The sequence below is a fragment of the Cyprinus carpio genome, chromosome B9 (genome assembly GCF_018340385.1).
Source record: "Cyprinus carpio isolate SPL01 chromosome B9, ASM1834038v1, whole genome shotgun sequence".
Classification (NCBI taxonomy): Eukaryota; Metazoa; Chordata; class Actinopteri; order Cypriniformes; family Cyprinidae; genus Cyprinus; species Cyprinus carpio.
This window is the reverse complement of record NC_056605.1, coordinates 30,108,853-30,123,185: the sequence shown is the minus strand read 5'-3', so window position 1 is coordinate 30,123,185 and position 14,333 is coordinate 30,108,853. Positions and strand designations below refer to the sequence as shown.

Below are 14,333 nucleotides of genomic sequence, written 5' to 3'. Positions count from 1 at the left end.
AGTTTTGCCAGAAAACATCTTGATGATCCCCAAGACTTTTGGGAAAATACTGTGTGGACTGACGAGACAAAAGTTGAACTTTTTGGAAAGTGTGTGTCCCATTACGTCTGGTGTAAAAGTAACACCGCATTTCAGAAAAAGAACATCATACCAACAGTAAAATATGGTGGTGGTAGTGTGATGGTCTGGGGCTGTTTTGCTGCTTCAGGACCTGAAGACTTGCTGTGATAAATGGAACCATAAATTCTGCTGTTTACCAAAAAATCCATCCTGAAAGAGAATGTCCGGCCATCTGTTCGTGACCTCAAGCTGAAGCGAACTTGGGTTCTGCAGCAGGACAATGATCCAAAACACACCAGCAAGTCCACCTCTGAATGGCTGAAGAAAAACAAAATGAAGACTTTGGAGTGGCCTAGTCAAAGTCCTGACCTGAATCCTATTGAGATGCTGTGGCATGACCTTAAAAAGGCGGTTCATGCTCGAAAACCCTTCAATATGGTTGAAGTGCAACAATTCTGCATAGATGAGTGGACCAAAATTCCTCCACAGCGCTGTAACAGACTCAGTGCAAGTTATCACAAACGCTTGAATGCAGTTGTTGCTGCTAAGGGTGGCCCAACCAGTTATTAGATTTAGGGGGCAAACACTTTTTCACACAGGGCCATGTAGTTTTGGATTTTGTTTTGCCTTAATAATAAAAAACAAACTGCATGTTGTGTTGACTTGTGTTATCTTTTACTAATATTTAAATTTGTTTGATGATCTGACACATGAAAGTGTGACAAACATGCAAAAAAAAAAAAAAAAAAAAAAAAGAAATCAGGAAAGGGGCCAACACTTTTTCACGCCACTGTATATGTATATCATCTCATGCATCTCATGAAGGTAAGAATAATAAGCAATAATTAAATTGTTACATTTTCATCACAACATCATTCCCAAACTTCCATTTGTGTTATATCAGAGTTGTTAGCATTTTACTATCATTCCAACATATAGAAAATGATCACAATAAAGGTGAAAGTGTCTCCAAATTTGCATTGATTGCGTATGTGTTTAAAGAACGTATCAACACTCGTCAACTAAGGAGGTACACTGGAAAAACTTGTACACTTGTTGAGCCTTCAGGACTTGTCAAGCATAATGAGAGCCAGTTTCCTGACAGGTTTTCTCAGGTGATGTTTGCTCACTGGGAGCCTGTGTCCTCCTGAGAACACCTGAACAGGTGTGTGAGAGAGTATGTGTCACACTCTTCCCTGATGGTCCTTCTCTTTTTTTTTTCAGTGAATGCATGATTCATAATCAAAGACCGTTCATGTGAGAAAGAAAACAGATGACACAAAAAGGGTCATTTTAATGTATTTACTCCAAATAACAACATACAGTACCATATTCTCTAGAGACATTCTCAGAACACAAAAACAGTATTTGCCACAGATTGCCATTGCACAGCTTCATTGTGCTTCCACAATTGCAAGATGCAAACTCAGTATTGTAAGATAAAACATGCATTAGAATCACAATTTCAAAAGTGCCACAAGAGATTCAATAAATGATAATATTAACTTCCATTGAGCCACAATATGTTGAGTAGTACAAGTGCTTTTAATAAAATAGACATGGTAGATGCATCGTTTTACAGGTTATGTCATCTGATTGATTGTGTCAGGGATGAGTTTGAATATCTTCTGCTCTTTATTATTAGTCAGTTTCCATGTCTTCTTCTTCCCCCGAGTCCTCTACAAGGAGATCAGCGTGTTGAGTGTAATCAAACGCAGGGAACTTTATGGGCAACTCGCTCCATTTGCTGAATGTCTTCTTTTTGGAGCCGTACGTGACCACAAAGTTCTTGATATGGAGGCAGGGACACTCAATGCTCTTATACAGCATCATTGAGCCCCACTGCTGCTCAGAAACGAGACAAAAAGTAAGATTTAATATGAATGCATATTAAAGGAAATTATACATACTGTATGATGTATAGGCTGGGTGATATACAAAATATTTCACTATATATTTTTTAATATTGTGCTATCTGTATAAAGTTGCATCATCAAACTTTACTGTAAGACTTAATTTGCAAAACATGCCTTTTAACACATCTTTATTTAACTAAATTTTACTTCTTGTATGAAGCAGCTTGAATCTACTTGGCTACACTGAAAACCACCCCAGTTTTTGCTATTTCAAATCAGATACATAAATATCAAAAGATATATTGCTTAGCATTAAATGTCTAAAAAACTGAAATTCTATTTATAATAAATGAATAATTACACATAGATAATTTAATAACGTATAATTGTAATAATCACATATTTATAAATATATTGCCTAGCTGTAGATGAGTTTGTTTCTTCATCAGATTTGGAGAATTGTAGCATTCCATCACTTGCTCACCAATGGATGCTCTGCAGTGAATGGGTGCCGTCAGAACTAGAGTCCAAACAGCTGATAAAAAACATCATAATAATCCAAAAGTAATCCACACCACTCCAATCCATCAGTTAACATCATGTGAAGTGAAAAAGTTGTCTGTTTGTAGGAAACAAATACATCATTAAAGCATTTTTGACTTTAAACTGTTGCTTCAGGACAAAATCGAGTCCATAATCCATAATAACTCTTCCTCCAGTGAAAAAGTCCATCCCCTGTTGTTCTCTCACAACAAAATCCACCAACATATTTGTTTAGGTATGTTTTTGGACTGTTTTTGCCTGTAAACCGTACTTGATCTGTGCATATTTCTCTCCTGATTCAGACGAGACAACTTTTTCACTGGAGAAAGCAATATTATGGATAAAGGACTCCAACAGCAACAGTTTTAAGTTAAAAATGCCTTGATGTCTTTGTTTCCTACAATCACGCAGTTTTTGCTTCACACAACATTAGCTGATGGACTGGAGTGGTATGGATTACTTGTGGACTATTGTGATGTTTTTATCAGTTGTTTGGACTCTCATTCTGACGGCACCCATTCACTGCAGAGCATCCATTGGTGATGTAATGCTACATTTCTCCAAATCTGATGAAGAAACAAACCCATCTACATCTTGGATGACCTGAGAGTGAAATGTTATTTTTGGATGAATTATTCCAATAAACTAAGTGTTTTTTTGCATTATTGTGGTTCTGTGTTTTTAAGAGCGAGTCAAACTGAATTTTGCTTAACCACTGTTAGGCTCAGCAGTAATGCAAACAGTGTTTATTTAAAGGGAAGAGCTGAAGTCAGCACATACCTGTCCACAGTTTTTGCACGCAATGACTCCATTGGTCTCATAGTCCAGGAGTCTCTCCTGTAGTGAAGCATTCTCTCGGACTGTAATCAGCTTACTGCAGACATCAACAACATTTATTTTTACTGATTTATTACTCTTCACCACCATCATTATGCACAATAAACATGTACAAACATAAGTGTATGTACAAACATGAGTGTACATATTTCTGGATTTTCTGTGAAGGCAAAACAAAAAAAGTATTTGTAACTGTGGGTTTTTACCTAAATTGCGTAGTGACATTGACATGGTGCATGTTCTCGATCTTCTCAATGTCTTCTCCAGAGCACACAAACACACTGCACTGTCTGCAGCTCAGGCTGATTTTAGATGGCGGTTCCTTCATCATTCCTTTCTGCTGTTTCTTCTTTATCTTCACCTTCTCCTCCATTATGGCCTGCATCTGAAACTCTCTGATCTACAAGAAACCAAATATTGTTTCTTTTAAGTGTACACTTAGTTTACTGGAGTGTATTTTTTGAAGTAGATCCTCACTTTCTTCTCGTAGTCGGCTCGATTCATCTTGCACACTTTGGCGATGGCTTTGCTCATCATTTTCTCCCGGTATTCGTTAACGCTCTCTCTCTCTGCCACCCCAGATCCTGCCTCCGCCACCAGCGTGTAACTACTGTCCTCTGCTCTTCCTCGACCACGGGCCTGCAGAGAGGGAAAAACAGCTCTTCTTACATCATTCATGTTGATCACAGATACTTCAGCATGATACTACAACCTCAAACACAAGCTTGACATCAGCAGTGTTCAGGTCATACAGTAAGTCTCTGATAGCTTCATTTGTCAAGTAAATAGTGACAAACTGATATATTAGACACTAAGTTGAATCCCTGAATCCCTCTCAATATTTGGCCATTTTAAAATTGTTTAAAAGTTCGGGGTCAGTAGGATTTTTTTTTTTTAAAGAAATTAAAACTTTTATTTAGCAAGCATTAAATTGATCAAAAGTGACAGTAAAGACATTTATATCGTTACAAAGAATTAAAATGTCAAATAAATGCTGTTCTTTTTACACTATTTTCATCAAAGAATCCTGGAAAAAATGTTTCAGTTTCAAAATTTCTACAGTTTCAGTTTCTGCAAAAATATAAAGCAGCACAAGGATCATATGACACTGAAAACTGGAGTAATGATGCTGAAAATACAGCTTTGCATCCTAGGATTAAATGATATTTTATAGAAAACTGCTACTTTAAAATGAAATAATATTTTTCAATATTATTTTTTTTACTGTATTTTTAATCAAATAAGTGCAGCCTTGGCGAGCATAAGAGACTAACTTCAAAACCTTTTTATGTGAATTTGGAGTAAATGTTGGATAAAATAATGAATAAGCATCATTAAATTATTAAATTAAATGCATGATTTGCTATAAATAAATTGTATTATACCTACAGTATATATACAAGAGCAGTATATTGGACACACTCTGTATTTGCATTGGCCATTAAAAAAATCCCTTGAGTCGACCAGTATTAAAGGGATGGTTCACCCAAAAATGACAATTCTGTCATTATTACTCGCCCTCATGTCGTGCCAAACCTGTAAGACATTTGTTCATCTTGGGAACACAAATTAAGACAGTTTTGATGAATTCCGAGAGCTTTCTGACCAGGGGCGGTTCTAGGATTACATCAGAGAGACCATTAGATACAACGATACAAATGACCTAAATAAACAGTATTTTACTGTGCTTATGAAAACTGTATTACTGTATGAAGTGATTAGACACAATTACCTCTTAAAGTTACAGAAGAATAATGACTTTATTCAACAATTCAATTTGTCTCTTCTGTCTCTCTCTATCAGCTATAGTGCCATTTTGGAGAGTATCACATAAACAATGTATCCTCTTCTGTGTCAGCAGCACCATACGCAGATACGTTGTTTACGCTTTGATACGCTTCGAAAACAACGTATCCACTACATCTGTTACATCTGTTGTTAACGTACGTGATACTCTCCAAAATGGCACTATAGGGTGAGGTGGAGTAGTCAAATTGTTGAATAAAGTCTATATTTTTTGCTTTCTTTGTGCATAGAAAGCATTCTCGTAGGTTCGCAAAATTGCAGTTGAACCCCTGATGTGACATGGATTATTTTAACGATGTCCTTACTACATTTCTGAGCCTTGATTGTGGATCCTTGCTATCTATGGGAAGGTTATAGAGCTCTCAGAATGCATCAAAAATATCTTAATTTGTGTTCCGAAGATGAACGAAGGTCTTGAACGAAATGAGGGTGATTATTGACCGAATTTTCATTTTTGTGTGAACTATTCCTTTAAGAAGTATATATATACTTTGTCATTGATGACATTACATTTCATGTATTATGTACTACATGGTCCATATATATATATATATATATATATATATATATATATATATATATATATATATATATATATATATATATATATATATATATATATATATATATATATATATTTTATATATATATATATTTTTATATCTATTTATATTTATATATATATATATTTATATATCTATTTATATATATACACACACACACACATTATTTTTGTTTATGAAAGCAAAAAATATTTATTTTTTAGTTGTGTTTTTAGTATTTGTTTATTTTTTTATATATGTGATTTAATTTGAGGGTATTCTCATCAAAATTGTAGGAAATGTTAAGGAATTACAGCTCTTTAATATGCACCTCCCCCCTTTTTCAAGGGACCATATAATTGGACAGTTGACTCAAAAGCTGTTTCATGGACAGGCATGGGCTATTCTTTCATTATTTCTACATCAATTAAGCAAGTTAAAGGTCTGGAGTTGATTCTAAGTATGCCATTTGCATTTGGAAGCTGTTGCTCTGAACCCACATCATGCAGTCAGAGGAGCTCGCCATACAACTGAAACAGACAATTGTTAGGCTTCAAATTAAAATAAAAATAATCCATCAGAGAGATAGCAGGAACATTCGGAGTGGCCAAATCAACAGTTTGGTACATTCTGAGAAAAAAGAACGCACTAGTGAGCTCTGCAACAAAAAAGGCCCGGACGTCCACAGATGCTGAACAGTGGTGGATGATAAAAACACTTTCACAGCATCCAGCCAATTGTACAACACTCTCCAGGAGGCACACATGTCACTGTGAAAGTCTACAATCAAGAAAAGACTTCACGAGAACAAATACAGAGGGTTCACCACAAGGTGCAAACAAGGCCAGATTAGACTTTGCCAAAAAACATCTAAAAATCCAGACCACTTCTGGAAAAGCATTGTTTGGACGGCTGAAATTAAGATCAACCTGAATCAGAATGATGGGATTCTGGGGGGAGTATAGAGAAGGCTTGGAACAGCTCATGATCCAAAGCATACTACATCATTTGTGAAACATGATGGAGGCAGTGTGATTGCATGAGCGGTGTTTATTGATGATGTGATGGAAGACAGAAGCAGCCAGAAGAATTCTTTAAGTGTATAGGGATACACTGTCTGCCCAGATTCAGTCAGATGGAGCAAAAATGTTTGGGCGGTGCTTCATAGTACAAATGGACGATGACCCAAAACATACAGCAAAAGCAACCCAGTTGTTTTTGTAGGTAAAAAAGTAGAATATTCTGCAATAGCCAATCAAATGGTTGATTGGAGTGATTCGGCATGCATTTAACTTGCTGAAGACAAAACTAAAGGCAAAAAGACCCACAAACTAACAACAACTGAAGTCAGCTGCAGTAAAGGCCTGGCAAAGCATCACAGAGGAGGAAACCCAGTCTCTGGTGAGTTCCAGATTTAAGGCAGTCATTGCATGCAAATGATTCTCAACAAAATATTAAAAATGAACATTTTATTTATTATTATATTTATTTGTCCAATTACATTTGAGCTCCTGAACAAAGGGGGGGGGGGGGGCTTTGTATAAAAATGGTTGTAATTGTTATATTTTTGTTCAAGCCCTTGAATTAAAGCTTAAAGTTTGCACTTTAATTTCATCTTGATTTGTTTTATTTTTAATTTTGTTCTGGTGGCATACAGAGCTGAAATTATAAAGATTGTGTCAGCGTCCAAATATATATGGACGTGACTGTATATTTTACTCTAGAACAATACTATATACTATAGTAAACAAGTGTATCTGGCCTCATAGTGACCTTGTTTCTGTTGGGTAACTATACAGGAAATTACCACATTGAGTTTTTCAATTGATAATGGCTATTTTAAATTGGTATTAGAAGTTGGCCTATTAAATTAAATTAAAATTAAAATTAAAATTAAAATTAAAATTAAAATTAAAATTAAAATTAAAATTATGCATTTAGCAGACGCTTTTATCCAAAGCGACTTACAGTGTATTCAGGCTATCAATTTTTACCTATCATGTGTTCCCAGGAAATCGAACCCCCAACCTTGCGCTTCGTAACGCAATGCTCTACCACTTGAGCTACAGGAGCCTATTATTTGTTATGAAAACGATGAACACATACTTTAGCTATTAAAGGTTGAACTGAATGTTGAAAACTTTTAGTTTGGCTCCTGTTAAACATTTAAGTGCTGCAGATGTGAGATGTACTGTATGAAACCGGCCCGGGAGCCATATGGCATCTAAAGTAAATATTCATGAAAACAAATAAACAAAAACTACAAGCCCTTAGCAACAGGCCAAAAAGTGTAGCATCATGTTGAGCAATAATCTAAAATCACACCTGAATCATGGCGATCTCATTGGTCACAAGGCAATAGCGTATGACGAAATTACATTCGGCGATGTCCAAACCCTCTTCTGCTACAGTGGTGGCTATTAGCAGATTGATCTGGCCGTCACGAAACTTGTTGAGCACGTCCTTCTGCTCTGCCTGGAAATGGCAGGACAGTATTTTATTAAAATCGATATTATGCCACTAATGCAACCTGGAACAATGATTTAAATGAATGCAGACACATTAGTTCCTGAGTTTGAGAGTGACTTACAGCAGTCATCGGTTTCACCACGCTCTGATCTCCACCACCAATCAGATAGCTGGCACTGACTCCCACTTCATCAAACTTGGGGTTTTCTTGAATCCACTGGCAGAGAGCGATGGCGCTGAGGCGGGTCCGGGTGAATATGATGCCTCTCGCTCTCTCTCTGGTGCTGAATTCCTTCAGGATGTTGGTTTTCAGCTGGGCCAGACTGTTGTTTTCATACTGCGGCTTTCCCATCAACTCCTGCAGCTTTGCTTTATTGTCTGTTGAGTATTAAGAGAAACAGATACAAACAGTGAATCAGCATTACCTAACAAGATGTTTAGCATGTCTGGACACATCTTAAAGGGATTGTTCATCCAAAACAGAGTTGTATTAGTATTATTTTGAGTAGCTTTTCAGTTATTTCCAATTGAATGTTTTGAATTTTAACTGAGTAATTTTATGTGCTTTTGTAATTTTTATTGAGCTTGAATGATTTTTTTTTTCAGTTTTAGTTTTAGTAATTTTATTTTATTTCAGTTAGTTGCCAAAGCATCATTTCTATTTTTTAATGCCTTTTAGATTTAGTATTTTCATCTAATATTTATTTTATCTCAGCTTTATTTCAATTACATTTTAAATTGTTTTAGTTTAGATTATTATTGTTAACTAAAAAAAAATCATTACTTGAAATGAATATTAAATAAAACAGAACTTATTTCTCATTTTTGTTTAGTTTAAGTACTAAATAGTACTAAAGTGCTAAAATGGAATAAACTAAAAAATAAAACTTAATAAAAATAAAAACACTATATGAATATAAAAAACAATAAACTAACACTAATAAAAATGACAAAAACAACAAAATTACCAAAACTTTTACTAAAATTAAAATAAAACAGAAATTATAAAAAATAAAACTCAATTCAAAATAACAAAAAATATAGGATATACTAAAATAACACTTAACGATATCAATACAAAAAAAGTCATCATTTGGTCACTCTTATGTTGTTTGTTAGTATAAAGCATCATCCACTTTCATCAGAAGTGCTCAGATATTACTGAACATCTCCTGTTGCGTCTCACCGAATGAAGAAAATAATACAGGATTGGAACAACATGAGTAAATGATGATACATTTTCTGCTTGGCTCCATGCTTTTTTATTTTACTAACAGCTTAAGTAATTGCTGGAACCCCATAAAAGACTATTTCCACTATATTCCAGATAGCATTGTTTTCTGCGTCTGTTTTTATGATACCTTTGAACAAAGTGAAGAGGAATCGCTCTGTGTCTGTGATTGTAACAGTGCCTTCCTCATCGGCGATGGATTTGGTCTTGAGCTCTTCGTTGTGATATTTGTCGAGGAAGCGGAAGGCGTCTGACATGCGTATGGTGTTGCTCTGATGAAGAGCCTCGTTGTATTGGCGGAGATGTTCGGCGCACACGCGCACCTTCTGATTCTCCTCCTTAGCAGCTGGTGAACAACACAGACAGTCAATATTTATAAAGAGTTCAACAATATAACTCCTGTTAGGCCACAAGATTAGCCATTAAGGTCCTTTAATTTATAGTCCACTCATTGGACTATTAAATAAAGTGTTTAGTGTATCCATAAATTGTTTTTTTGCAAGTAAAAATCCCATTCTTTTTCTCCACAGAGAACAGGCTATGAATTCTGAAGTTATGCAATTTCAGCGTTATTTTTAGTTACATCATTTGCAGTGCATCATGAGATGTGGAGTTAATACACTAGTTAATACAATAATAATCGCTTGCCCCATCCCATCCATATATGTTAACTCAAAATACAACTAAAACCATAAAAGATATTACTTGTGGTAATGTCAGTTACGTTTTAACTGACATAAAATAACATAAAAAAATTAAATGTTTTTTATTTCAGCTAGCTGTCAAGGTAGCATTTTTAATTTTTAATTAACTTAATTTAAAGTACTAAAATAACTAACACTAAATAACCTAGAACCTAATTTAAATAAAAACCTAAAAACTATTTAAATTATATATATATATATATATAGTTTATATATATAAAGTATATATATAATATTATATATAATTAATATTATATGATACATTATATAATAAATAGAAATATATAAATAAAACTAAAAAAAGATAAAGATAAAACTAAAAAGATAAAATGCAACAAAATTACTAAAATTTTAACTAAAGTTAAAATAAAAACAAAATATAAAAATAAAATCTAATTTGAAATATTAACAAAAATGATAATAGTATATCAGTGATACAAAGGCTTTGAGCTATGCACTAGAATACTGGTTAGTTATAACAAGTCTTTGTGGATGTTTTTTCTCCTCTATTATTTTGTATGACTGCTGGAAGTTAAGAAACTTTGTTGGAATTCAGAGTAAAATAACAGTCTCTTCCTTTAAAAACAGGAAAGAGACTGTTATTACTGTGGCTTATTGTGACACACTTAGCAGGAGTACATGACTATATGAAATTCTTATCATGACTTCCACAATATGGTGGTTGAATCATGGTTTCTGCAAAGAAGGCAGGGCAACACACAAAGAGAAACCACATTTTAGGAAGAGCTTTAAAAAGATCCTTACCAACCACCAGGATTTTGTTTATGATTACTGGATTTTTGGAAGAAATATATTTCATGTACAAATAAGTGTGTAAGACGAGCTCAGGATTAGTGTGAATACTTATACAAAGCACAGTATCTAGTTATTTAAATCTATAAAGCAGAGCAAACCAAAAAAATTGAGTGGTATGGCTAGTTAGGAAAACTGTGTAAGGTTACAGCTCATAAATGAAGGTTTCAGACAGACTGTGCATTTTTGTGGGGCCACCAGGAATTTGTATTTACGGAAATTTATATGACGCCTTCAAAACTGTAATAATTTCTGTGACGTTTTCCATATATTTCCAGGTTTTTAATGACCCAGTAAACCCAGTAAACCTCCTGAATGTCTTTGTAAAAGGCAGTAAACTCACCGTTCTGCTCTTTCTGTACAACCCACTGTTCGTAATTTTGTATACCGGGCTCACAGAGGGGCTTCAGGTCAGCATGCTCGTGGATTTCATCCATTATCTTCTTGATCACATCTCCAAACGGGTCCTTTAACATGCCATAGACAGGTTTTATTGTGACTTTTTTAAATAATCCACATCTAAACTGAATATACTAGCGTCATTACAGTACAGTATGCATGCTTTCTCACTTTATTGTTGATAGTCAAGAACTTTAAGTCTTTAAGTTATTGTATTTTTATTGTTTACACAGGCTTTTCTATAAATATCTAAACCATTGTTCCATATGGTGTGTCATTTTTGCGCTACTAGTGGCACCAAAAAAGAATTGCAAAAGTCATTGACTATTTTTAAACAAGACTAAAGACTTTCTCACAAGACTATTTTCAAACAAATTTTTTAAGATAAACTTCAAGTTTGTTTGTAAGAATGTTCTTAATGCAAATCTTAACAACATTCTTATTTTCTTAAGAATGTCTTTTTTTTTTCTTTAGATGAAAATGACAGGCTTTTCTGATTGTATTGCGGATCTTGACAAAGACTGGCTGATCAACTCAATGAAAACACATCATATTTTCGATTGATGTATTAATAGTATTTTTTTTAATAATCTTCTGTTGACTCTTTCTTGTGTGGTGTATGGCTGCTATACGTGCTGAATGCTGCTGAAAGTTATGTCGTAATTGATATATTTAAAAAACAGTCCCAATTTGACTAGTTAGTAAGTTGTTGCATAATGCTAACTTTGAATTCACCAAAAAGTCACAATCATAATTTTTTTTTACATTATTGATAATTACTCGTGCACATCCCTGTATGATGTGCATTATATGTAGTTAGTGTAATGCTGTAATTGCTTAAAATTAACAGTTAATTTTAAACAACCCAATAAATTAATTAAACATGTTACCTTCGGGGATTTAAAGAAAGTTGGAGGTTATCCAAACTTTCGAAGGTTATTTACAATGATAAAAAAAAAAATTAAAAAAAACTATCTTAAGAACATTCTTAAGAGAAAAGGTTAAGGATTTTTTTTTATTATTCCAAACAATTCTTCTTAAGAAAACAGAATAATTTTTTTTTTCTTTAGTTAGTTATAGGCCTGTGTGATAAAACGATATTGATTATTATCGTGTGATATCAATCGTGAAACAAACGTGATAATCCAAACTAATCGGTGGTGCTGTGTCGTTATTATTATTATTATTATTATTATTATAACCTTTATTTTACCAGGAAAGAAGCACATTGAGATTAAGAATCTCTTTTACAAAAGCTTCCTGGCCAAGACTGACAGACACAGCACGTTTGAGTGTAACAAATAACATCCAACAATACATACACATGTACTGTACACACACAAGCAAATCCATCAAATTTCAATATCAATACATAACTAGCTAAAACATCTACAACCTGATGTTTCATTCTCCAAATCATTTAAAACTACTTTAAAAGTGTCCAACGAAACCAGTTCCCTCAGTTTCAATGTACTTTGCAAACAATTCCAGGCAGTGGGAGCAGCAAATTTAAATGCCTTTTTCCCCAATTCAGTACGTACCACTGGAACAGACAGTAAAAACATATCCTGTGACCGGAGGCTATAGCTACAAGCATACTTTTTACAGATGTATGTACAAAGATAAGAAGGAAGTAAACCCAGGATAGATTTATAAATAAAAACATGCCAGTGTTTTTGTCTTCGGATGGACAACGCAGACCAGCCAACCCGAGCATACAACACACAATGATGAGTGAGGGTTTTAAGATTTGTTATGAACTACAGTGCACCATGATAAACAGTGTCTAAAGCATGTGCTGAACATGAGGGCCAAAGGAAAGAGCGTCATCAATTAAAATCCCCAAATACCTATACTGAGACACAAACTCAATTTCTGAACCTTGGGACGTAGTAATAGGCAGAAGATTATTATGGGGGATTAATTTTGATTTAGAAAACAACATGAATTTTGTTTTATCAACATTTAAAACTAGTTTCAATTCAAATAAGTTACGCTGAACAATATCAAATGCAAGCTGTAACTGAGAGAGAGCCAGATTGGGTGTGGCTGTTGAACTGTATCATCAGCGTAATAATGAAAATTTAAATTTTGAACATTATGATCAGTATTATTTATATATAGAGTAAATAGGAGTGGTCCAAGGACTGAACCCTGTGGCACACCTTTAGTGACATTGAGTGAACCAGAGATAAAACCTTCTGCCTGTCGTTGTATTAGTAAATTATGATCAACCGTATCAAATGCTTTTGATAGATCGATGAATAAGGCTGCACAGTGTTTTTTGTTATCAACAGATTCAATAAAATAATTTGGTACCTTTAAGGCTGCTCTAGATGTGCTTTGTTGTTTTCTAAAACCAGATTGAAAATCAGACAGGATATTATTAACAGAAAGAAAGTCTTTTAATTGATTGTTGACAAATGTTTCGAGGACTTTGGCCAAGACTGACTGCTTGGAAATGGGCCGGTAATTATTTGGGTGTGTGTGATTATTTGTTTTAATTATTTGTGGGGGATATGCTGATTTAAATATGGGTGGAATTTAATTTGATTTAAGTGTAAGTTTAAAAATATGAGTCAGAGGTGGGGCAATAAAATCAGCTGCTAGCTTTAAAAAGAAAGTTCTAAATTATCAGGACCTGCCGATTTCGAAACATCTAAAGATTTAAGGGCTTTGCAAACCTCAGAGATTGCAATTGGTGAAAAGTTGAAAGATTGACTAGACACTAAGCTCTCTGTCTGAACAATCAAAGGATTCTCATGAGCACCGTTAACTGAATCGAACAAAAACCAGAAGCTATGAAGTGTTCATTAAAGCAATTTAGCATATTTACTTTATCAATGATTCTATCAGATCACTGTGTCGTACAGTGAGAGAGGTTCAAAGACAGTTTTGTCACGGTCTTGCAACCAAAAATAGCCTATAAATACAGCATGATCATCGCACTGTGTGTTTGCTGGTACGATCCACGTTTACCGACCAACCAATAAACATGCAACATGAAATCAACGCAACATGGTGCTAATACAAAAAACTGCTTACCTCAAGCTCTTATTCCTTCCTCTTTCGC

At 34.3% G+C, this 14,333-nt stretch overlaps 1 protein-coding gene across 1 annotated transcript in view; it reads right to left on the bottom strand.

Annotated features, from left to right (window-relative positions):
* Window positions 1–1,348: 1,348 nt before the first annotated feature.
* ifih1 (interferon induced with helicase C domain 1) overlaps window positions 1,349–14,333 on the bottom strand; it is a 30,723-nt gene continuing 17,738 nt past the window's right edge. The window contains exons 9-16 of the mRNA XM_042731879.1: window positions 11,205–11,328; window positions 9,475–9,690; window positions 8,235–8,491; window positions 7,970–8,119; window positions 3,774–3,935; window positions 3,503–3,696; window positions 3,240–3,333; window positions 1,349–1,905 (exon numbers count right to left, since the gene is read on the bottom strand). Coding sequence (XP_042587813.1) covers window positions 1,702–1,905; window positions 3,240–3,333; window positions 3,503–3,696; window positions 3,774–3,935; window positions 7,970–8,119; window positions 8,235–8,491; window positions 9,475–9,690; window positions 11,205–11,328 — 1,401 coding nt within the window. The 3' untranslated portion in view covers window positions 1,349–1,701. The remainder of the gene's footprint in view (window positions 1,906–3,239; window positions 3,334–3,502; window positions 3,697–3,773; window positions 3,936–7,969; window positions 8,120–8,234; window positions 8,492–9,474; window positions 9,691–11,204; window positions 11,329–14,333) is intronic.